The sequence below is a fragment of the Myxocyprinus asiaticus genome, chromosome 8 (assembly GCF_019703515.2).
Source record: "Myxocyprinus asiaticus isolate MX2 ecotype Aquarium Trade chromosome 8, UBuf_Myxa_2, whole genome shotgun sequence".
NCBI classification, from domain to species: domain Eukaryota; kingdom Metazoa; phylum Chordata; class Actinopteri; order Cypriniformes; family Catostomidae; genus Myxocyprinus; species Myxocyprinus asiaticus.
The window spans coordinates 29,636,528-29,661,567 of NC_059351.1; the positions used below are offsets into that span (position 1 = coordinate 29,636,528).

The window sequence follows — 25,040 nt, forward strand, 5'->3', positions numbered from 1 at the left end:
GTTCGTTAGCTCTTCTGTCAATTAAACATTTACATTTAGCTACATACCATCTAAAAATGCATTCACTTTTCTTTAAATTAAAAATTCAAATCATAGATCTTAGATCTTAGATATATCACAGTATCGTATAAATAAAATTTAAACTAGCCTACTGCACTAAAAAGCTTAGACTTTTATTATTACAAAAACATGAACTTATAATAATAATAGCAATAATAATAGCCTTACAATAATTAATAATGAGCAGTTAGAATATGACGATTGTTATCAATTAACAGTCTCAGCAAAAACAGCATTTTTATTAGAAGTATAAATGATTTTATTTTCAAACTCAATACATTACATACGCATCGCACCAACAAGCAAGCCCTGTTTTTGAAAGGCACTAACTTGCACGTAAACTAAATAAACAACTGTAAAAAAGCAGTAATATCGATTGTGTACAAAGGGAGCATTATGCAGTAAATACACCTGCACGTTAAAAAAGTTTGTCCTCAATAAGGGGTTATAAATGTTGCCCTGATTCGAGAAAAAAAAATCTCTCATTACATCAATTACAGTACAATATATTATTTAGCTACTGTACATGAAAACACTGAATGCAGAGATAGTTTACTGTAGTGAACAAAGATAAGTTAGACTTGCATAGTTGAGGCTATTAATTAATTTGAGTAATTCAGTTTCAGCCAACTTTAAAATCATCTAGATTGTTAAGATGGGAATACTTGGCGTTTCGCAATGTAACGTCTTAAAACCGCTAAAGACTGGAATGAATTGGGAACACATTTTTTTTTTTTTTTTTAATCTCTCTGTTTTCAAGAGCCACTCTGATTTACATCAGACATCAACATCTATTTCCACGTCTTCGTCCTCGGAGTAGTCTTGACTTGTGTGGTCTGAGAGAGACGACATGGGGGACAGACATAATTTGTGCGCATTCTTGTACTCGTGACCTATCCGTGGCGAGGACTCGGGCCCCGAGTGCCCCGTCACTCCCGTGGTTCCAGTCGCGCACCTCTCAAGATCAGCCAGTTTTACAATTTTATCCAGAGGCACGATACTTGTAGATCTGACAGACTCCACGTCTGCTTTCATCTCCTCCAGGTCTCGCTTCATCTTTGCCCGTCGATTCTGGAACCAGGTTATAACCTGCGCATTTGTCAGCGCCAGTTGATGGGCTATTTGGTCTCTGTTGGCGGGTGACAAATATTTCTGATGGAGAAACCTTTTCTCTAGTTCATATAACTGGTGGTTAGTGAAGGCCGTCCTAGATTTTCGGCGCTTTTTAGGACTGTTCCTTTGACCAAATAGAGTCAACCTATCCCTTCCTGTGGATTAAAGTAAAGAAATAAGTTATTGCGTGATGCTGTGTGATCAAACACTGGGTTACAGTTTGTGATAGGCCAATTGATGTTTGTTGGACAGTTGGAGAAATCGCAATTAATTGAAGTTCCAATTATTGAAGGGCAGCTTGTTTTAGAATATTGATTTGATAATAGGCTATATAAAAAAAAAAAAAAAAAAAAAAAAAAAAACTTAGGCCTGTTAGGCCTGTTTTTAAAGAGACATAATGCTTATCAGATGAGAAGTCAATTTAAACATGAATTAGCCTGAATTAAAATACACGGACCACTTAAATTAATACATTTTAGGTGTACATTTCTAAATAGTTTTACAATGTTTGTTTTTACAAATTGTAGGCTACAATAGGCCTATAATATTGAACCTATATTAATGATGTTCGTTAATGTTATTTTTAATTCACAATCGCATAGTTTGTTCTTACCCTCTGCTGCATGGAGTACACCTAATTCAAGCCCTTTGAAGGTTTTGCTCGTCAGTTCCTGAAGAGCACACAGAGGCGATGTTTGAGTGATAAGAGTATGCTTTGATATAGCGATGCTCTGCCAGGGTCTGTCGGAGGCTGGAATCAGGTGCATTCTTCGAGTTCGTCTGACAGACGGTTTGCTGAGGATGTCTGCGATGCTGAAAGGGGTTAAGGGCTTGTTGGAACTCGCGGGCGCTGGAAGGTGGTCCAGGGGGTTCAGCCCAAGTCTCTCCATTGCCTCGCCGATTTTGACAACTTTGATGGTCGTCATTTAAGTCTATACAAAGTAGCTTTAGTTACAAAAAAAATCAAATAAATATTGTTGGCGAGAATCCAAAAGTTTCTAACTGCAATATAGAATCCAAACTTCCATATGCCTTGCAGCAGTCGTGGCAAAGTCCAGCGAGTTTCTCCCTTTTAGCACCTACCATCAAATGAACAGTTTTTTTTTAGGTATTGTCTTGGCTCCAGTCGGTTTTCCAGTTTAGTGAAGAGTCCAGAAGACTAAGGAGACCAGTTAGTGCTCAGTTAATTAACTATGACGAAAAGGCGGAGTCGTGTAAAGGGATGAGAGTTTGTGTTTGGTGGCTTTGCCTCCTGCACGAGAAACAAACACCTTAAATGACGGGTGATGGCTTAATTTTCAGTTCTGAAAGATTTGCATTTTCTGAGTTGTGTAAGAAATCTAATTAAAAGGGGAAAAAAACTGTTTCGACATTTAAATAGGCCTATTTAAATTACGTTTAATGTTGCATTATTCTCCATACATTGTAGCTGATCATTAACCTTTTTCTGTTACTTTAACGTTTCTTAAAAATGATCCTACGTTTGAAGCGTGTTATCAAGGTGAAATTTAGATTTTTAATTAGTTTTCATAAGAAAAAGCAATCATCCTGAAAGAGGCACTATCAACCTGATAGCTTTTACTTCCATGTTAAGTAGCTTATATTGAAGTAACGGGAACCACATGGTCATCAACATTTTTTCATAAAATTCTGAATGCGAAGATAGTCTAATTTTGATCATTTGTCTGCAGTCCGAAAAAAGAGGGGAAAAAGGTTAGCAAAAAATAGCTAACATACAGCATTTGTCCATGTAATATGTAACATAATGCGGTATTTATAGGCAATAATACAGAATATGAAATGAAGATAAGATGATTATATTGTATCTATAGCCTAGGCCTAATCTATCTAATTTAAATTAAAATATTAAGGTTAAATACAAATAAATAAATATGAAACTATTCATTATAAATATAGAAATATACATTTGACATTGAGTTTAATATTTAATTTAATTCGTTGCATATTAATTGCGGAACTACTGCATTTGTCCAGGATGCTATTTATTATTGAGCCTATTAAAATCCTTATGACCACTATGTTGGTATTGACGGAATGAGTATTAGTAGTATTAGTTAGCTGGTTACAATAATAGTACGAATACTGTAGCCCTAATAATAACTTAACAACTAGGCCTAATAACAAAAAACAAACAAACAAACAAACAAACAAACAAAAATATAGGAAAATGTTCATCGAAAAAAGTTGCATAATAGCCTACAATTTTTGTTTGCTACATGGTCCTGTGACAAATGAATAAAATAGGCCTACAAATATTCCATGTAGTCTTTCAGTTTACCCAATTAAAAGAGTCAATTTAAAGAAAGACACTCAACAAGTAGGGCTAACAATAAAATAATAAAAGCTTGATATCATAAAGTGTTCCTGAACATCAACTGGCAGGATTTTGTTGGATGCAGAGCACACAAAAGTACAATTACACCTTAGTAACAGCATTATTAAAGAGCCTCTGGCAACCCAAGAAATCTGAAAACTCTCATGATCACAGTACCAAAAACAAACTCAAATTTTTTTTGATATCAAAATTGAGATTAAAGGAAGAAAAAGGAACAAACTTCAATTCTGACAACATTAATGTCTATTTAAACAACAATTCAGGTCAATCACTTAAAGAATGCTCTCTCTCTCTCTCTCTCTCTCTCTCTCTCTCTCTCTCTCTCTCTGTTTGACAGCTTCAAATAGCAAACAGCACACACAGACACACACACTCTATGCTTGTGGGATGTGGAGGAAACATGAATTAGCCCACTCAATGCCGGCTGAGTGTTGAGTAAATGGCAGTCTTGACCTGTCACTGCCATCTTTGTTTGGTGTCTTTCTGCAAACTATATGGATTCACTAAAGGCCTGTCCACAATACACTGACAATCACTGAAAACTTGCAGTGGTCTAAAACAGGCTACCACTCAATATTTGAAAGATTCATCAAAATCTTTAATGGTGACTGTATTCTTGATTAAAGCCATCTTTACACTGCAAATGTGGCACAGAAGCTGCATCTAAAGTGGCATTTAGGTGCATTTATGTAACAGGAGCCAGTTGGTATGTGACAGCTGGGCGGTATGTGTAAACCTCACATTTCCATGGCCTCAAAAGGCACACTGGCCTTTAGCCTCCTCGTTAGCGCACCCGCCTCCCATGCTGGAGGTGCCGATTCAAATCCCACTTGGAGCAGGTGAAGCAGGACCGGTTACAGTGGTGCCATGACCCAGATGGGAGTGAGGTTTAGAGGGGTGAGTGTAATGGGAGCCAGCTGGTACGTGATAGCTGTGTGGTATGTGTAAACCTCACTCCCCTGGCCTCAAGAGGCACACTAGCGACTGATGCTAGAGGCTGTAGCCTTTAGCCTTCTCATTAGCATGCTCGCCTCCCATGCCGGCTGACACCGGTTCGAATCCCAATTGGAGCGGGTCGAGCAGGACCTGTAACAGTGGTGCCATGACCCGGATGGGAGAGAGGTATAGGGAGGTGAGTGTAACGGGAGCCAGCTGGTGCATAATAGCTGTGCGTTATGTGGAAACCTCACTCCCCTGGCCTCAAGAGGCGCACTAGCGACTGACGCTAGAGGCTGTACCCTTTGGCCTTCTCCCATGCCAGAGACGCCAGTTCGAATCCTGCTCAGAGCAGGTCAAGCAGGACTTGTTACATTTACACAGACCGTTAAACGCTGCTCAGAGCAGGCATAATGTCAATGAAAATACAAACAGGGCAGTAACTTAACCATATACTTCAACACATGCTTAATGCATGCTTATATCATTTACAGCACCCTGTGCACTTAAGTACTTGCTCAAACCAATCAAAGCATCTTATGCATCTAACACATGCTTAAACCACTCAAAGCATGTTATGCATTTCTAACCAGGATTTAAGGAAATGTATAACAGTTTAACCCTTTAAAGCCTGAGCCAAAAATTCTGAAAATTCCATTCTGTGCCAGAATATGATATTCATATCCATATTCATATTACATTCATATTCATATAACATCACACACCTAAACTGTATATACCATATTGAAGAGAAGAACTAGGGCTTTCAAATATAAATATAAACTTTAAAAAAAATATATTTTCAGATATAAATATATGTATGATAATTTAAGGCTAATCATCCTTTATTAATAAGATTTCACACAGCAATTTTTACAGAAATCTTCTCTGGCCACCATACTTCATCAGACAACTGCATTTTCAACCATTTTAATTACAAGCTAGAGGGAAACTTAGAGTGTATGAAATATACATAATTTTGCGGGCAATGTAGAACAGCAGACAGATTAGAAATATAATCTATTGTTTAAAAGTTATGACCATTCTAGTGATTAGTGGGAAAACTGAATAAAACAAACATTTAGAATGTTAAGATACATTTCACATGACCACTCCTCAAATACTCCTTTTGAGCACCTGTAATAATAAATTGAGATTGCATCTGAAATTGAAGGACACAAACACTGAAATATACATTTTATGTGTTCAATAAAACACACACTTTATTTCATTTGAACATTAGAATTACACACAAATTACACTGCAAAACATTCAAAATCAAACTTTCGAACTATCTATAGTAAATACATTTTTAATAAAGAGTGCAGGAACAGAATATATATAAATTCATAAATACTCAACAACTGCAATACCTGTGGAGAGAAGAGAGGGAGAAAAGAGGGTAGGGGGAGGACAACAACACCAGTAAGCACAGCCCAACCTAGGCCTCTTCGCAAAACTGGTCACACTCAGCTGAGTGCCAAGACTGAAAACAGTTCCTATCGCGAACCAAGCAAAGTCTTTTGCCATTACATTCTGGCGCGCAACAAGCTACTTTATTTTCAGTCCTACTTTTCCAGTAGCATAGCCAACATCTCTTAGAGGACTCTTCAAATTTAGGGACATGGGCTTTGTGGAGTGATGATGAAGTAGGGACTACAGGCTTTAGTGTATGCAAAGGGAAACTTGCGTGAATATCGATACCTCCCAGCTGACGAGCCAGGTTTTCTCTGAAATCTATCTGGGTTAAGTTCACCGGTCTATGCACATCCACTGGTGCCATATGAATGTGTTGCCATTCCTTAAACAATATGAAACTATTGAGGATGGCAATGTCTATGAGGTGGAAAAAAGAGTCTTCCACCACTTCTGAGTTTTTTGTAGGACGTCATAAGATTTTATCATTTGGTCTAACCTATCAACACCACCCATGTTTTTGTTATAATCGCTGATGACAGTGGGCTGGAGGGCTACTTCTTTTGTCCAGTCGCCATAATTTTTTACAAACCTAGTAATTTCGGTTGAGCCATTCGCATTGTGGATATTGGAGAGGCATGTAACTGCACGCGTGTCCTTCCACTGAATTACAAGTATATTCCCCTCAATCCTACACCACCTCATATCCCCACGAGCTGTCTTGTGTTCCCATCTTTGGATGTCTTTAAATTCTGCAGGAAACAGTTTATGATTCACCCTGGATGTCCCACAGGCATTAGTTCACATTTCTAACAACTTAACCTTAAGAGCTGGGGATGTGTAAAAGTTGTCAAACCAAACATTGTGGCTCTGGTCTTTGAATGGCTGCGGTAACAATTCAACTACTTTAGTGGCCAATCAGTGACACGCCCATCAGTGTACCCCGAGTCTGATGTTGCAATTACCCATAATTTAAAACCCCACCGAGTAGGCTTGCCCTTCATGTATTGTTTAAATTCTGACCGAGCTTTAGACTTGACCATACGTTCATCTGTTGCGAGATTTTGGTTAGGCTGAAAGAGCTGCTGGCATTTTTGTTTGAGGTGGTCCATAAGATAACGCAACTTCCTAAGGCAATCCTGATTATCCTCTGTGGTAGGATAATCATGTAGAGCTGCTAAAAGAGCCTTGTAGCGGTCACGTGACATAAATCCCCTCGCCCACGAGCCCTGAAGTGACACTGGTTCCCCAATGACAATGGGAATCGGGGAGAATTGAAAACCCCATGTAAATGAGTAACCCAAGAAATTTGTACAATTCATCGGGGGTCACCTCCATCCAAGCTCCTTGGTAGCTGGAATATGACAGACAGTTTAGGACGAGCTCCCACCCCTGATGGTTTGTAAAGCTGCATATCTCAGCAACTACAGCCTGAGTAAAAAACAGCATGAAAAAGTCAATTTCTTGCAACATCATATTGGAGGTTGACCGCACAGCCTTACACACACTACCTAAGTCAATACCGAATGGACAGCTTGGCTTAAATGGGAGAGGTTTTGGTGCCTGTGAATCGATGTCAGAGTACGAGGGATAAGAAACAGAGTCAGGGAAGCGTTTACACTTTCTAGCTGACTTGGGACCTGTGCGGGAATGGCTAGCCATACCCAAAATAATAAGAGTAACCATGTTAGTGTTACTGTGAGTATCAGTCATATGAGAAATAGAAACAAACAATACATACATATTCATACATACCCAGTTGATGGTCTTGGCTGGGGATCAGGTTCCATTTCATCCTCCATCTCCTCATGGTCCGGGTCTTCCTGCAGTAGTTCCTGGTCCAGCATATCTTCTTCTGCTAAATTATAGAAAGCTATCTACCATTTTTTTTATTACATGGGAAAATCAACAAGCTAGATAACTTATCTAACTAGCAGGCCAGTTTCCAGGCAGGTCTGAACATCATAAAAAAAAAAAAAGGTCTGAACAGCATCTGCTCTCTGCCTCACAATACTTCAGGCAGATTTTTTACAAGCAACAAAATTGGCAAAAAACATTATTAATATTTAGTTAAAAATGTACATAGTATTGCTAGCTAATGTTTATTTAGCCAGTTTCACAGAACTGCCAAAAAAAGTTTGCTATAAAAAGAGGCTCACCGATGATCACGTCAATTTTTCCAGGAAAAAACTAGCTAGTGCTACTCCTACAAATAAATGCTTCATAACTAAAAAGGTTTGACTATCTTCCACAAGCGACAACATTGGCCAAAAAAGTTATTGATATATAGCTAAAAATATACATAGTATTGCTAGCTAATGTTTATTTTGCAAGTTTCACATAAATTTGCTTAAAAATAGAGGCTAGCTGCCTGTCTGATGAACGCCGACGGTCATGTCATTTTTTTCAGAAATAACTAGCATTACTCCTACAAATAAATGCTTCGTAACTAAACCGTTTTGACTTTCAATAGACAATATTGACAACACATGTTAAATAACTTGTCTTACCTCGAAAGATCGCCTCAGTTTTCAATTTGAAGCAGTAAGTCTAACACTGGAGGTAATCTCCCGGCGTATCCTCTCTGGCTTTGCTCAGGCAATTGGAGGATGACGCTGATGATGATACATTTATTATTCCTGCCCAGTAACCCCTTAACCAATCATATGTGTTTTAGCTTATATTGTCATGAGTATCTGGCAGTTTTCAGAAATAAAATCGGTGATTGGACGGTGAAGATACTGAGACAGGAACCATGGGGATAATTGTTCCCAAATTTGAATGCTCCGGCTGGTTAAGGGTTAAACAATAAAATTCCCATTACACATATTTTCACAAATAACACATATTACACTTATTCACCAAACTGGAAAACACTCTGGGCTATAAATCATTAAATTAGATATTATTAATACTAAATTTACATACCCAGTCCTCACATGTGTGCCAAAACGTGGTCAAACTCCACACATGCAATCCATATGCATCCTTCAAAAATTATCCATAACAAACACTCAGTTTTAACATACGACTCTTCTGAACACATATTTAATGTAATTTATAAGAATTTTGTGTAAAATTTGATATTTACCCAAAGAATTCTCAAACGATGAACAAAACTGGGAGCTCTCTTGTGCAATACAAGTTCTCACATTTCTAACACAAAAAAGTGCCAGAAAGCAGGTGTCGCAAAACATATCGGTGCTGTAAAACTTGGTTCTTAAAGGGGCCACGTACAGTTTATGACTAGAGTTAAATTACATGAAATTTCTCCACTTGGCTACATTCTCCCCTGCTAAAAATCCTTGTCCCCGATGACTTAATACATATTTTTTTAACAGCTTCTCTAAAGAACACACTACCCAGGCTTGTTAACACTTGAGAGAAGACTTCAGGATTGAGTGACACAGCATTGCATGCTGATTTTGGCTCATTAAATGGGTTTGAGTTTATGACAGCATTGGCTCTTTTAGTTCTTCTTGGTGCTTTTATGGGCTTTTTCATCTCTGGTTCACACACTCTAGGAGCCATGCCAGTGTCAGGCTCAACCCTCTCTGGACCAAACACTCTTGGAGCTATGTCATTGCTAGACTCAACACCCTCTGGTACCGAACCTTGTTGTTCAATGTTCCCTGAAATCGGTACAGGTTCACCTATAAGGGCTTCAGCAGCTGACGCAGGGTTTTCAGGGTTCACATTCCCTGTCTCTTACAGAATAGGATATGTGACCTCTTCTAACACAACAAAATCAGGATCAGAAATAATTTCTCCACTCGATTGTGGTATTATGGGAGAATGGGTTTCAGTCATCTCTGGCTCAGGAACAGAGTTAACACAAGGGCACAAGTCAACTCTATGGACTCTCTTTATAGGACCACCCTCAAGGGGCTCAATTGTATGTGTGGTACCCTGCACATCTATGACCCTGTATACAGTAGGACCCCATGAATCCTGTATATTGTTCCTACCCAAAGGTCTGTAATGCAAGTATACCTGCTGACCCACATCAATCACAGGGCAATAGACCTTGTCATTCACAGGAGCAAGTCTCACAGCAGCCTTGTGTTTGACATACACTATATTGCCAAAAGTATTCGCTCACCCATCCAAATAATTGAATTCAGGTGTTCCAATCACTTCCATGGCCACAGGTGTATAAAATGAAGCACCTACGCATGCAGACTGCTTCTACAAACATTTGTGAAAGAATGGGCCGCTCTCATGAGCTCAGCGAATTCCAGCGTGGTACTGTGATAGGATGCCACCTGTGCAACAAGTCCAGTCGTGAAATTTCCTCGCTACTAAATATTCCACAGTCAACTGTCAGTGGTATTATAACAAAGTGGAAGCGACTGGGAATGACAGCAACTCAGCCACGAAGTGGTAGGCCATGTAAAATGACAGAGCGGGGTCAGCGGATGCTGAGGCGCATAGTGCGCAGAGGTCGCCAACTTTCTGCAGAGTCAATCGCTACAGACCTCCAAAGTTCATGTGGCCTTCAGATTAGCTCAAGAACAGTGCGTAGAGAGCTTCATGGAATGGGTTTCCATGGCCGAGCAGCTGCATCCAAGCCATACATCACCAAGTGCAATGCAAAGCGTCGGATGCAGTGGTGTAAAGCACGCCGCCACTGGACTCTAGAGCAGTGGAGACGCGTTCTCTGGAGTGACAAATCACGCTTCTCCATCTGGCAATCTGATGGACGAGTCTGGGTTTGGCGGTTGCCAGGAGAACGGTACTTGTCTGACTGCATTGTGCCAACTGTGAAGTTTGGTGGAGGAGGGATTATGGTGTGGGGTTGTTTTTCAGGAGCTGGGCTTGGCCCCTTAGTTCCAGTGAAAGGAACTCTGAATGCTTCAGCATACCAAGAGATTTTGGACAATTCCATGCTCCCAACTTTGTGGGAACAGTTTGAGGATGGCCCCTTCCTGTTCCAACATGACTGCACACCAGTGCACAAAGCAAGGTCCATAAAGACATGGATGAGCGAGTTTGGTGTGGAAGAACTTGACTGGCCTGCACAGAGTCCTGACCTCAACCCGATAGAGCACCTTTGGGATGAATTTGAGTGAAGACTGTGAGCCAGGCCTTCTCGTCCAACATCAGTGTCTGACCTCACAAATGCGCTTCTGGAAGAATGGTAAAAAATTCCCATAAACACACTCCTAAACCTTGTGGAAAGCCTTCCCAGAATAGTTGAAGCTGTTATAGCTGCAAAGGGTGGGCCGATGTCATATTAAACCCTATGGATTAAGAATGGGATGTCACTTAAGTTCATATGCGTCTAAAGGCAGGTGAGCGAATACTTTTGGCAATATAGTGTATTCTCTGGCTTTTTCATGAGCTTCTTTCAATCTGTATTGGTGAATCACTAACCAGTCAAGTTTTCTGTCCACAGTTTGCTCTTGACTTAGTAGTGCATCTACTGGAAGATGCGGGTTGACTCCAAACAGCAAGTAATGTGTTTAGTATCCAGTGGTTGAATGTGGTGTTACATTATAAGCATAAACCAACTCAGGAAGGTGTTCTGGCCAACGCTTTTTCTTTTCAGGGGGAAGTATTTTTAATAGATTATGGAGCGTTCTGTTAATGCACTCACACTGAGCATTACCCTGAGGCCAATTGGGTATGGTGCATTTGTTTTGTTTTTTAACACCATACATTTTACATAGCTCAGCAATCACGTCGCTTTCAAAATTTCTGCCCTGATCAGAATGCAATCGTTCAGGCACACCATATTTCATGAATCACTCTTTCAGAAGGATCTTGGCAGTGGTATCAGCCCTATGATCCTTGGTTGGAAATGACTGTGTAAACTCTGTGAAAACATCAGTCACAATTAACACATTCTCACGGCCATCAGAGGCACATTCAAGTATGGTAGAAAGGGCTTCATAGGAGGATGTATCCTTGGCTGTGGCATCTTGGTTAAGATGCACCTTTGACACTTTTTGATCCACCGCTCCACATCATTATACACGCCAACCCAGAAGCATCGTTGCCTCAACAGGTTTAGCGTGTGCTCAATGCCCTGATGTCCATACTGTCATGAACACTTTCAAGATCTGTTCTTTTAGACATGAGGTTAAGAGCAGCTGTTGACATTCACCACGATGTTGATCATTCACAATGTGATAAAGCAAGCCATCGATTTCTCTAACACACTTCCACTGCTTTAACAGTGGCAGTACAGACTTTGATAAGCTAGATCTCTTACGGTTGTGCTTTAGTTTACGTTCCCAAAGGGTTCTGAAAGAACTGATACTGGGATCTTTCAAATGAAAATCCTTCAGTTCAGCTGTTGTATAACCCGGCAGAGTAGGCATACTTCCTTGAGGGTTACTGCCTTCCTCTACTCCACACTCTAAAGCACAAATCTGTCTAACCCTACAGCACTTCTCACCAGCCATCACTTAGTCAGGCTCTAAGGCTGTTCCTTTGTTTATTATATTGCAGATGGCAATACAGTCATCATATTCTACATCCTCAGGAGTTGCAGGCTCCCCTGCTGATGGCAGCCTAGAGAGGGAATCAACAACTGCATTATGCCATCCTGGGCAGTATTTCACCTCAAAATCGAAGATGGCTAATTGAGCAATGCATCTTTGATCAATTGCACCAAGCTTGGCTGTTTTTAGATGGCACAGAGGGTTGTTATCTTTGATGACTACAAACTTGGAACCCAGCAGATAAACACAGAATTTTTCAGAGATATCCCACCTCAGGGCCAGTAGCTTAAGCTTCATGCTACTGTAATTTCTGTCATACCTTTCTGCTTTACAAAGTCTCCTACTGGTATAAGCTATGACTATCCTATACTCACCCTGCTGCTGGTATAAGACAGCACCCAGGCCATCACTGCTTGCATCAGTCTCCAATGTGATAGGAAGATTGAAATCTGCATACCCTAACACAGGAGCAGAAGTAAGCTTCTCCTTCAGCAGCTCAAACGCTGATTGGAACTCTGATTACCACAAAGCACTAAACTCTCTCTTTGTGGTGCCAAACTGCTTGATACACAGGTTCACTAAATCATGGAGGGGGCCGGCAATTCTAGAAAAACCCTCAATGGACTTTCTGTAGTAACTACAGAACGCTAAGAATATGCGTAATTCCTTAACTGTACTGGGAATTTTCCATTGTTTGTCAACTTTACCTGGATCAGTACCAGTACCTCTAGCTGAGATGTGATGATCCAAGAAAGTTATTTCTTGCTGTCAGAAATGACACTTTTCAGGCTTAACTTTGAGACCTGTTTCTTTTAGTCTGTTAAAGACTACTTCCAGTCTCTGCAAGTGCTCAGGGAAAGTGGCCGAGTACACTAGTATGTCATCAAGGTACACTAGCATGATCTGAAAATTTAGATCACCTATGGAAGCATGCATAAGACGTTGAAACATCGAAGGTCCATTGCAAACCCCAAAGGGCATCCGAGAATACTCAAAGATCAGACAGAGTACCAAGTCTAGTTCTGGCCTGTAACCAGATATCTTCTGGGGAGAGGTTCGCAACCTGTACAGGAAACAACAGTTTTTCTGAAGACACAAGAGAGCGAACAACAATCAGACCGCCAGGTAAGGGTGTGTTCGCTGGTTCTAACAGGAAGTCCCATGAACCATCATTTAACATACTCTTTGCTCCCTTGACCATTACCATTGTAACTGATGAAGCAGGTATGTGTACCATGTCTTTTACAGCTACTCGGACTATGCTTCTCTTCTCTAGACTGCTGGCACTCTGCATTTGCTGAAATGCCTCCGTTTAATCAGACTGCAACTCTCCATCTAGTGTAGTTTCAAACTCTGCGTAAACTAGTTGTCTACATCTGCTAATGATGTTCATACCAATGAGGGCTGTTACAGCAGAAGAGTTTTGTGAGTCTCTGACTACTAGAAAACCACATTCTGGTAGGGTAATACCCATAATTTCAACCTCCAACTCAAGATAACCTATGTAAGGTATGTCTAAACCATTGGCAGCTGTAATCTTCAGCCAACCTGCTGTGGACAGCATATCTTCATCCTTCCCAGACAGGTGTTCTCTGAAGAAACTCTACTGTATCAAGTAAACAAGAGGCCATTACTCCACTAATCTTTAGATTAGCGACAGGACATTTTCCCACAGCACACTGGAGTAGTCGGTCACAACAAGGGTCTTTATTGGCTGAGCCAATGGACTGCCCTCACACTGCCTGGCTCACAGCAAGCGAGGGTGCAAGTTTCCCTACTGCACTGATGATGTAGCATTCTCTGTGACAGTCTGTTTGTTTTTCTTCACACACCACTTAGCTATGTGTCCTACACCATTACACCGGAAACATATTGGCTGATCATCATCTGTAAACCTTGGCTGCATCTTGGTTTTACAATGAGCCACAGGTTCTGACTAAGTGCACTGCAAAGTGAGTTTCTCAACAGGTTGTGTTAGCTCTCTGTGACAAGGTTCTTAACTCTCTCCAAAGGAGGAAGTGGGAGCCGGATAACAATCCAATGTAAGTCTCTTTATTTTCACAAAAGCTTGTTGCATTTCAGCCAACACTCAAACACATGCACACACACACACACACAGCTTTGTGCGTCTCTCTCTCTCTCTGTGTGTCTCACATGACTGCAGCTCTGGTTGCAGCTTTATCCCTTGCCCGCTAACACCGCAATCACCAACAGTTGGGTGAGATAATTCCCTCCAGGTGTCCATCCCGGCATCACTCTACTCCGTCGTCGCTCTGCCCCACCCTGCTCTCCACATACCCCCATGCCTTACTCCTCCCCAACCCCTCCCCATTTCTGGAGAGGAACTGCTGCCCTTTTGGCCGACCTATAGCCGGATGGTTTCCCCACCTCCGGGAAACAGGAACAGCTCTAGGGGAAGGAGCGAGAGAAGGAGAGAGAGAGAGAGAGAGAGAGAGAGAGAGAGAGAGAGAACAGAAAGGAGAAAAAAACTCATCGGCTCCCGAACCTGCCACCCACCCAGTCCTCAGCCAGCTGGAACACCTTCGTCAGTGACGCCGGGAGATGGTACTGGACTTGCTCAGCTGTCCCCTCCGGTAGCCTGCTGACGAACCACTCCAATACCACCAGATCGTGTATGCTCGGCGTCACAATCTTGAGCCAGTAGCGAGGTCTCCAGGACAGCATGGTCTTCCTCCAAAGTCCCAGGTTTCGGCACCATTGCCGAAGTATCTTTATTTTCACAAAAACTTGTTGCTTTTCAGCCAGCACTCAAATACACACACACACAGCTTTGTGCGTCTCTCTCTCTGTGTCTCTCACAACTGCAGCTCTGGTTGTGGCTTTATCCCTCACCCACCAACATTGCAATCACCAAAGATTGGCAAGATAATTCGCTCCAGGTGTCCATCCAGGCCTCGCTCCGCACCGCCGTCGTTCGGCCCCACCCTACTCGCCACTTCTTCAAGAGTAGCAGGGTTTTTCTCAGGTATACCAACAGCAGCGCACTGAGCTTCTGGTTAATACTGAGTTATGATACTTATGATTAATACTAAATTTAAATACCCAGTCCTCACGTGTGCCAGAACTCCACACGTGCAGTCCATATGCATCCTTCAAAAATTATCCATAACAAACACTCCATTTTAACATACGACTCTTCTGAACACATATTTAAAGGTGCAATATGTAATATATTTACTGTATTAAAGCATAAAATTATCATAATATGTTATCAGAGATTTAGGAAACATGCTAAGTTGAAATACTGGCTTCTCTGAAAACAATGCTACAGCTAGTATATTCTACTTTGAAATGTCCGTTAAAGACTGGAATTTCTGTTTGTGTTTTGGCCTGTGTGATCCTGCCCACTGCCCATTTCCCAATAGTATTTCGACACCCCGGGTTGCCAGATTTAAAACTTGTTCCTGTTGCGTGTCCTCAACCTGGCAACCCGCATGAGCTTTGAGTCTGGGGAGGAGGGGGCGAAGGAGACAACTCTCTCCAATATTTTGAATTTGGACTACTGTACCCATTTAAAACACTTGATGTCAATGTTACATATTGCTCCTTTAATATAATTTAGAAGCATTTTGTATATAATTTGATGTTTACGCAAATCAGAATCAAATCAGCTTTATTGCCAAGTGTGCTTACACATACAAGGAATTTGTCTTGGAGACAGGAGCTTCTAGTGGACAACAATACAAAACAGCAACAAGACATACATAATAATAAAATATAATAAAAAATTAATAAAAAAATATAAAAACAAACTGAATAGAAAATAAAGTATATCTAGAATACACAATAAGACAATATACATATATATATATACCCATACATACATACACACATACATACATACATATATACACACAGACACACACATACCTACATACATACACACATACACATACGTAGTGCAAATCTAAATACAAATCTGTTATATACAGTGCAAGGGAATGTAATGGCAGAAGAGGCTGGATGTGTTGGATAAATATAAAAAAGACTAGACTGTGAATTGCACATAATTATTGCTCAATGAGGCAGTTTTAACTGTTCATGACATGGATAGCCTGAGGGAAAAACTGTTCCTGTGCCTGATGATTCTGGTGCTCAGTACTCTGTAGTGCCGGCCAGAAGGCAACAGTTCAAAAAGGTAGTGGGCAGGGTGAGTGGGGTCCAGAGTGATTTTTCCAGCTTTTTTCCAGGTTTTTTCCTCACTCTGGAAGTGTATAGTTCTTAAAGGGAGGGCAGGGGCAACAAATAATCCTCTCAGCAGTCCAAACTGTCCTTTTGTAGTCTTCTTATATCCGATTTCGTAGCTGAACCAAACCAGACAGATATTGAAGTGCAGAGGACAGACTCAATGACTGCTGAGTAGAACTGTATCAGCAGCGCCTGTGGCAGGTTGAACTTCCTCAACTGGTGAAGGAAGTACAACATCTGCTCGGCCTTTTTTACAGTGGAGTCAATGTGGGTCTCCCAATTCATGTCCTGTGAGATGGTAGTGCCCAGGAACCTGAATGACTCCACTGCTGCCACAGTGCTGTTTAGAATGGTGAGGGGGGTCAGTGTTGGGTTGTTCCTCCTAAAGTCCACAATCATCTCCACCGTTTTGAGCATGTTCAACTCTAGGTTGTTTTTACTGCACCAGACAGCCAACAGTTTAACCTCCCTTCTGTATGCAGACTCATCGTCATCTCGGATGAGGCCGATGACAGTGGTGTCATCTGCAACTTCAGGAGCTTGACAGAGGGGTCCTTGGCAATGCAGTCATTGGTGTAGAGGGAGAAGAGTAGTGGGGAGAGCACACATCCCTGGGGGTCACCTGTGCTGATTGTACAGGTGCTGGAAGTGAATTTCCCCTCTCTCACAAGCTGCTGCCTGTCCGTCAGAAAGCTGGCAATCCACTGAAAGATAGATGTGGGAACAGAGAGCTGGTGTAGTTTAGTCTGGAGTATAGCTGGAATGATGGTGTTGAAAGCCGAACTGAAGTCCACAAAACGGATCCTTGCATATGTCCCTGGTCTGTCCAGATTTTGCCTGATATGATGCAATCCCATGTTGACTGCATCCTCCACAGACCTGTTTGCTCAATAAGCAAATTAAAGGGGATCTAGAAAGGGTCCAGTGATGTCCTTCAGGTGGGCCAACACCAGTCTCTCAAATGATTTCATGACCACAGACGTCAGGGCGACAGGTTTGAAGTCATTAAGTCCTGTGATTTTAGGTTTCTTTGGGACAGGAATGATGATTGAGCATTTGAAGCAGCATGGGACTTCACACTGCTCCAGTGATCTATTGAAAATCAGTGTGAAGATGGGGGCCAGCTGGTTAGCACAGGATCTAAGACACATGGGTGAAATGACATCTGGGCCCTGTTCTTTCCTTGTCTTTTGTTTTCAGACATGGCACATCCTCTTCACAGATCTTAAGTGCAGGTTGAGGGGAGGAGGGGGGTTGCAGGAGGTGTTGGTGTTTGTGTGAAGTGAAGGTCAGAGTGGGTGTGGGATGTGAGATTGGGCCTTTCAAATCTACAGTAGAACACATTCAGGTCGTCAGCCAGTTGTTGGTCCACCACAGGGTTGGGGGCAGGAGTCCTGTAATTCGTAAGTTGTTTCATGCTACTCCACACTGATGCAGGGTCATTAGCTGAAAACTTGTAACAGTATCTGTGAGCTTGTCCAGGTCGGTGGCTGCAGCCTCAAAAACACTCCAATCAGTGCAGTCAAAGCAGGCTTGTGGTTCCAGCTCTGCTTCATTGGTCCATTTCTTTACAGTCTTTACTACAGGCTTAGCTGATTTTAGTTTCTGTCTATAGGTTGGAAGAAGATGAACCAGACAGTGATCAGAGAGTCCCAAAACTGCTAGGGACAGAGCGATATGCATCCTTTATTGTTGTGTAGTAATGATCCAGTATATTTCTGTCTCTGGTGGGGCATGTAATGTGCTGTTTGTATTTAGGCAGTTCACGTGGAGGTTTGCTTTGTTAAAATCCCCAAGAATAATAATAACTGAGTCCGGGTATTGTTGTTCCGTGTCTGTGATTTGATCAGCCAGCTGTTGCAGCGCTGCATTCACACACACGTTTGGCACGATATAAACACTCACCAGAATAAACGAAGAAAACTCCCGCCGCGAGTAGAAAGGCTTACAGTTAACAAAGAGCGCTTCCGAATTAGGACAGCACATCTTCTTTAACGTTGTTACATCTGTACACCAACATTCATTGATGTAAAAGCATGTTCCACTGGCTCTCGTTTTCCCCATTAAATCTGTGATGCGATCCGCTCTGAACAGCTGAAAGCCCGGCAAATGTAATGCGCTGTCTGGAATGGCTTTACTCAGCCAGGTTTCTGTGAAGCACAATGCAGCAGAGGTTGAAAAGTCCTTGTTTGTGCGGATGTACGAGATGTAGTTTGTCCATTTTGTTAGGAAGAGGGCAGAAATTCGCTAGACGGAGCTTGACCAGCACACCTGCTCATCTCCCTCACCTGCGTCTCTTGAACAGCAAAGCTGCACCTCCAACTAAAATGTCCAGCAAAGCGTCCAAATATTCAAAAACCGGGAAAAGATTGTCTGGTATATGCTGCCGAATGTTCAGCAGTTTGTCCCTAGTAAAACTAATTGGAAAAAGCTTAATAAATACAGGGCAAACAAACAAAAACAACAAAATAATAGGAGTGCTCCACACCAAGGCGGCCATCCGCGGCGCCATCATGATGCAAAAAAAAAAATTAAATACAAAAAATAATAAAGTGGATGTGTAATTCTCAAACGATGAACAAAACTGGGAGCTCTCTTGCACAATACAAGTTCTCATGTTTCTAACACAAGAGAGTTCTGGAAAGTAGGTGTGGCAAAACTCTGTTGTCGAAAAACTCCGGTTCTTAAAGGGGCCACTTCCACTTTATGACTAGTGTTAAATTACATGAAATTTCTCCACTTGGCTACATTAAATTATGAAATTTTGCTCTATCATTACAACAACAAAGTTGAAGGCTGATCTGATGCTGCATTTTATTTACACAGAATTTTAGCAGCATCAGAACTGCCTTTGATAGGGGCTGGAGTAGGTGGGGTCAGAGCAGACTTAACTCTACTGTGTAAAGACACTTTAAGAATGCATCTGCATGAAAGGCATAACATGATCTCTACATATTTTCAAGGGAAAATTATAGAATGGCTACAGTATTTAAATCCGATCGTAGGGTGGGGGGATGTATATAAGCGTAGGATCTTCTGTATATATCAGCAGTTTACTCCCTCAGAGGGAGTGTACCTGTATCAGGTCAAGTAAAGTTATGTTTATTTATAAAACACATTCAAAAACAGCTGTAAAGAGACAAAGTGCTGTACAAATGTGAAGACTTAAATTTAAAAGCAAATTAAAAAGCAATGAATCAAGAAATAAGGAAAAAAAGATTAATTATATAAAGATGAAAGAAACCAATAAAATAAAAACACAACTTCGACTTAAACAAAAATTTTGGTGCAACTTTATATGTGTACATTTGTATGTATGTTTGTGTTGGAGTGATGGAGGTGGAGGGTGAACAGTAGGCTATCCAATATCTAAGAGAAACATGAGAGCGTAGTAATCCTCAAACCTTTAAAAACAGACCACCTTCAATGATTATTAAGTTACATCGAAGCTTGTGACACTTTTAATGTGTAGGCCTACGTGTTTGCATGAGTGTGTGTTTATGTGTATACAAGCATTTGATCCAGCCAGCCCAGCAATCTGACACTTTAACTCTCCCTGCAGGGAACAGCTTCAACTATAGGTCTCTGATGAAGCAATGTGGCACTGTTTGCTCATTATATAAAATAAAATATCTAAAAGATTTGGAGTAGACCTAAGATCTTTATGTTGTCATCAATCTTTAAAAAGAAAGTTCAGAATTACAAAGTTTTAGAGTGTCTTTACGTCACCCAAGGATGGATTATGAACTGGGTCAATGGGACCTCTGACTACCTTGGTCCTCCAGGGGCCTCAGGCTGAGTACTTTTTTTGTTTAATTTTTTCAAAACATTCCAGAAATTGTTACTATTTTAAGAGATAGTTGGATGCTTTTCTTTTTCTTTTTTTTCTTCTTTTTTTTTACATTTTTGAGCTGATTGTGCTATAGTTCATGTGGTATAAATATCTGCCTTCATTGTTATACATTTTATTTTGAGTCACGATAATGAAATTTAGCTCACGTTTAATTAATTAATTGTCATACAAATAACTGATTTAATAAACAATTTGTGTGTATTAAAGCTTGTCACAGTTATGACAATTAATTGTCATATGATTATTAATTGATACACATACACCTTAAGAAGTAATTTAGTCATGTTAAATTGGAATCATAAAAAATTATATATATGATTTCCTTTAAGGCATTAAAAATATTGCACAAGGGAAAATATGGCACAGGGGTAGAATTACATTAAAATTATTTTTTAAATATTACAATATTTCCAAATTCTTAATATGTCTCTCTTTTTGATCCACTTTTGCCTTGGTCAACTTTACATTTACACTGTTTTTTTTATTTTATTTTATTTATTTATTTTTTTTGTAACCAGCTAAACTTAATATTATATTATATTATGCAATAGTAGGCTAATCTTTCTGTTTCAAATTATTAATCTTCACAGGTTGTGATTAAAACACCAGTCCATGCATGAAGGAAGACCTTTGAGATTCTGTGTGAAAATATGTTTCTTCATTCGGTCATCTCCACAGATATTAAGCGAGTGTCTCCTCCTCTGTATCACTGCATGTAATTGAACCCGCAATGACCAAGAACATTTGCCATTACACAAACATTAAACTAAAGTGAAATCCTCGCTTAGATTTTCATGTGAGTTTGACATCAACCTCAGCACATGGCATGCACTTTAAGTGCTTCAGAAGCAGTTAATCTTTATGACCTCTTCAGAAGCTGCTCTGAGTGTGGTCTGTGGTGCGGTTCAGTGAGACGGTCCGAGTTCATTTGGTGTGTCACAAAAACACCAGTAAATGCAACACAAAAATGCAGCGCTAATGGAATTTCTAGATTCGCTTAAAATTATGTCCCATACACGGTGTATATGATGAGGGAGTGGGGCCTCCAGGAAACTGGAGCCCCGGGGCCTCGCAGGACCATAATCCATCCCTGACATCACCATACTTCTATTAAATTCATGTGGGGGATTTTTTTGGGCAATTTTATAAATGTGAAAATGTTCTCTTCTATTCAGAAGATTTGTTTATAGGTTTTTAATAGCTTGCAAAAGGTTTACCACAAGTTCCCATTAAAGTCAGTTTAATGTTCAATGTTCAACCAAGCCCCCTAACTTTCAAACAAGCCTCAAATGATTGGTGCTAAATAAATAAATCCATAATGAGGCCAGCAGATCTGTCTCCAACATTTCATAATGCAGAACATTTCCCTATTTGAAATTGAGCAGCCTGGTAGATCATAATTTTGAGGCATAGATCATACTTTGCTAATTTATGTGAATGTGAAAAGATTTCATCTTTCAGTTATGTGGGGAACAGCTGCTAAGTTAGTGTGTGAGAGATGTTAGTACACTTTGAACTGATCTAAGTTCAAAGTTTAAAAGGAATAAAAGCATGGATTAGTCACAAAGGAACAAACATTTCTATCTATAATTCAGCCAGACAACACAAAGGAAATCAATCCCCAAAATATGCATGTGTGACTTTGTGGAATGTCTTTTACTGTATCTCTAGCACACATATTTACAATTAAATAAATAAAAAATGCTCCCAATAACAACAAGAAAAGTAACAATAACAGTAAAGCTTTTCCATGGTCTAGCTCTGCTACAGTACTTGCCCTACACTTCTTTGTTTATTTAATATAAATAGATAATAATAGCAAATATTATTATTATTATTATTAACACCTCTTTTATAACAATGAATGTTTAATGAACAGGATATCCTGAAAGTCAAAGGTCAATGCCATTTGATTCCCAGAACTAACAACTCAGGCTTATGTTCAGCTCAGGGGGTCACAACCTTCAAATTAGTCAGAGTAAAACATAAGCCAGAAGAGATGGAGTAAGATAATACACAACTTTTCATGTACAGAACACACACACAATACAGATGACAATTCATACAGATGGAAACAAAATTTGCCATTCCAAGAATGGCATGCATTCCTTTTTCTTTTTTTTTTCTTTTTTTTTTTTTTTCTTTTTTTATATATATCACGTTAAAGGTTACTTTTTTAGTGTAAATTTCTGGTATTCAGTGTGATAGTTTACAGCTGCAGAAGATATATGCACAGATATTAACATTTAATTCAATTCAGAGACTATTGTTTTTTGTTATATGTATTAACCACAATATTGCTCTAGCTCACAATAACAGTGTAACAATATAATTCAGAGCAAACTGAGCTGAAAACCCCAGAAAACTGCCAAGTGAAAAACTAAATAAACAGGGTAAAATCAAATGGATAAAAGCTGAGATCAATCTAGAAATTTTCCCAAAATTCAGTGTGCTTGCACTGGTGAAACACTTTTAAACGGCTGCAGGACTACAGCATAATTAGATTCTAAATCAGTGTAATTAAAAGGCTGAATCACAGATGAAAAAAGCTAATCAACAGTGAAAACTACAGAGAGATTTTAATAGCAAAGATAAATTAACTGAGACAAGGAGCATTAATACAAGAGTGTATTTCCCCTAAAGCTAATGGTGAATGGGCTGTAAATGGAGTTTTGATAGCACAATGTCCCTAAAGGTAAAAACAATGAATATACTGGAAATTGATAAATCATTGATGCAACCATGTCAGTCTGAGCATGTATTAATTTTCTTATATGCATTGATGTGCCTGTTTATTGTTTACCCTTGCTTTTATTATCAGGACACATATTTATTTACATGTGTTTTATTGTGATTATGTTCCAATGTTAGGTATGTGTCATGGTAAGACCTTTTTACAATTATTCATTAAATTTAGAAAAAATTAATAATTAATACAATTAATAATTATTTTTAAGTTAAGTTACTTTCCTAACAACTTGCTTCTGGAATAGAATACTGAGAAAAGGATGTGAGTGCACCCTTGAAGAGCACTGTTTGGGTGCCACCTACAGGACACAAGGAATATTTTACATTGAACATGTAAAAATTGTGTAATAATTTAGAAGAATAAACTTTTTCATACATCATACATTTTTCATAATATTTTATTTTGTATTTTTATTTATTTATCTATTTATTCACTTTTTTTTTTTTTTTTTTTAAAGTACTGGGTACAACAGGGCTAAAGAACCCTGGGGTAAAAGGCACTTTTGATTTTATTTTCCCCAAAAACACTGAACAGCAACAAAAACTACCACAGCACTTTCCTAAACATCTGTTTATCACTATACACTACAAAATCTTGCAAAAAAGAGGGCTCACATTTTACTGATCCAATCACAATGGAGATTTAGAATGCCTGAAATCAAATGAAATGCCAAATGTGATTGAAAACAACAGGAAATTTTGCACCCTTTTCTGAAGTGGTTATTTTGAAAAAGCATGACACATTGTTGACAAATTTTGCCCTTTAACTATTGTCCCTATATGATATCACTGTAAACCCCCATGGGGGCCTTTTATCTCAAATGTGGGGTAAAAGGCTCCCTCACCACCTTTTATTATTATTATTATTATTATTATTATTGTTGTTGTTGTTATTTTAAAGAATTTTAATCAAAATAACCTTCCATTATTATTTCTATTCACACAAAATTAATTGCTCCATCAATATTCAATAAAAGGACATTTATTTTTTCAATCTTGTTACACGTTGTGACCAAAAAAAAACAACAACAACAACAACAACAAAAAAAAAACATTTTACTTAAGTTTTGCCTTTAGCCCCATTGTTCCCTATTATTAAAATCTTACTGAAATCTTTTTAAAAGTGCAACATATACAGTATTTCTTTAAACATGAGACTATAGCTACAAAGCAGTCTGATGCTTCTTTGTCCCCATGGCAGAACATTTGTTACACTGTGCCCATGTGGCATTGTGCCTGTCTGCTTGTTAGGCCTGATGCCTCTTTAAAGCTGTTCACACAGCCTGGCATACAAATGTCACTAATTCTGTTTGAGAATGTTCGATATTGGGGATGAGAGAGCTTTAGTAATTCTATGATATAATGAAAACTCATCATCATTACGCTACAAATCCAATTAAACAACTCAAATTGTATTGTGCAAATTCAAATGTATTTTTATTTATTTTTTAAATACACATTTAAATGTAAATAAATAAAAAAAAGGGAACGGGAATTAGTAAATTATAAAAAAGTAGAAAAAAGAAAATTGTAATGTTTGTGTGTGCATGCATGTGTCTATTTGAATAACTGATGACTCTGTGATTTGGCTCAATGACAGGTCAAAGTGTCAAACCTGAAGTTTTTAATTAACCTAACAATAAAAAATTTAAAAATTGTTTTTGGAAAAACAAATCCCACACGTTATGAGTCATTTCATGGCATAGATTCCGAAATGATGCTGACGAAAATTGTGTATTCTTGAAAACTGCAATGTTAGTGATTTGTTTTTGTGCTATATCACCTGCATGGCAGAGAGTTGCCTGTTGTGTACTTTTTTCAGCAAGATAAAATAGATAAATGGTTGAGAGGCCTTATTAATGCAGATCTGACATTACAGAACTCAAAATAATACACAAAT

General features: G+C 39.4%; 1 protein-coding gene across 1 annotated transcript; it reads right to left on the reverse strand.

Moving 5' to 3' along the window:
• Nucleotides 1-525: 525 nt before the first annotated feature.
• On the reverse strand, nt 526-2,099 carry lbx1b (ladybird homeobox 1b). The gene is made up of 2 exons (XM_051704671.1): nt 1,787-2,099; nt 526-1,328 (listed from the first exon to the last, which is right to left on the reverse strand). Exons 1-2 carry the CDS (start codon nt 2,097-2,099, stop codon nt 838-840), a joined length of 804 nt encoding a protein of 267 aa, XP_051560631.1. The 3' UTR covers nt 526-837.
• Nucleotides 2,100-25,040: the final 22,941 nt, after the last annotated feature.

Bases quoted from the DNA above. Each gene is read 5' to 3' on its own strand.
- lbx1b (XM_051704671.1), bottom strand. From the start codon at position 2,099: ATGACGACCATCAAAGTTGTCAAAATCGGCGAGGCAATGGAGAGACTT. The intron at 1,329-1,786 runs GTAAGAACAAAC...TTTAATCCACAG, and splicing joins TGTACTCCATGCAGCAGAGG to GAAGGGATAGGTTGACTCTA.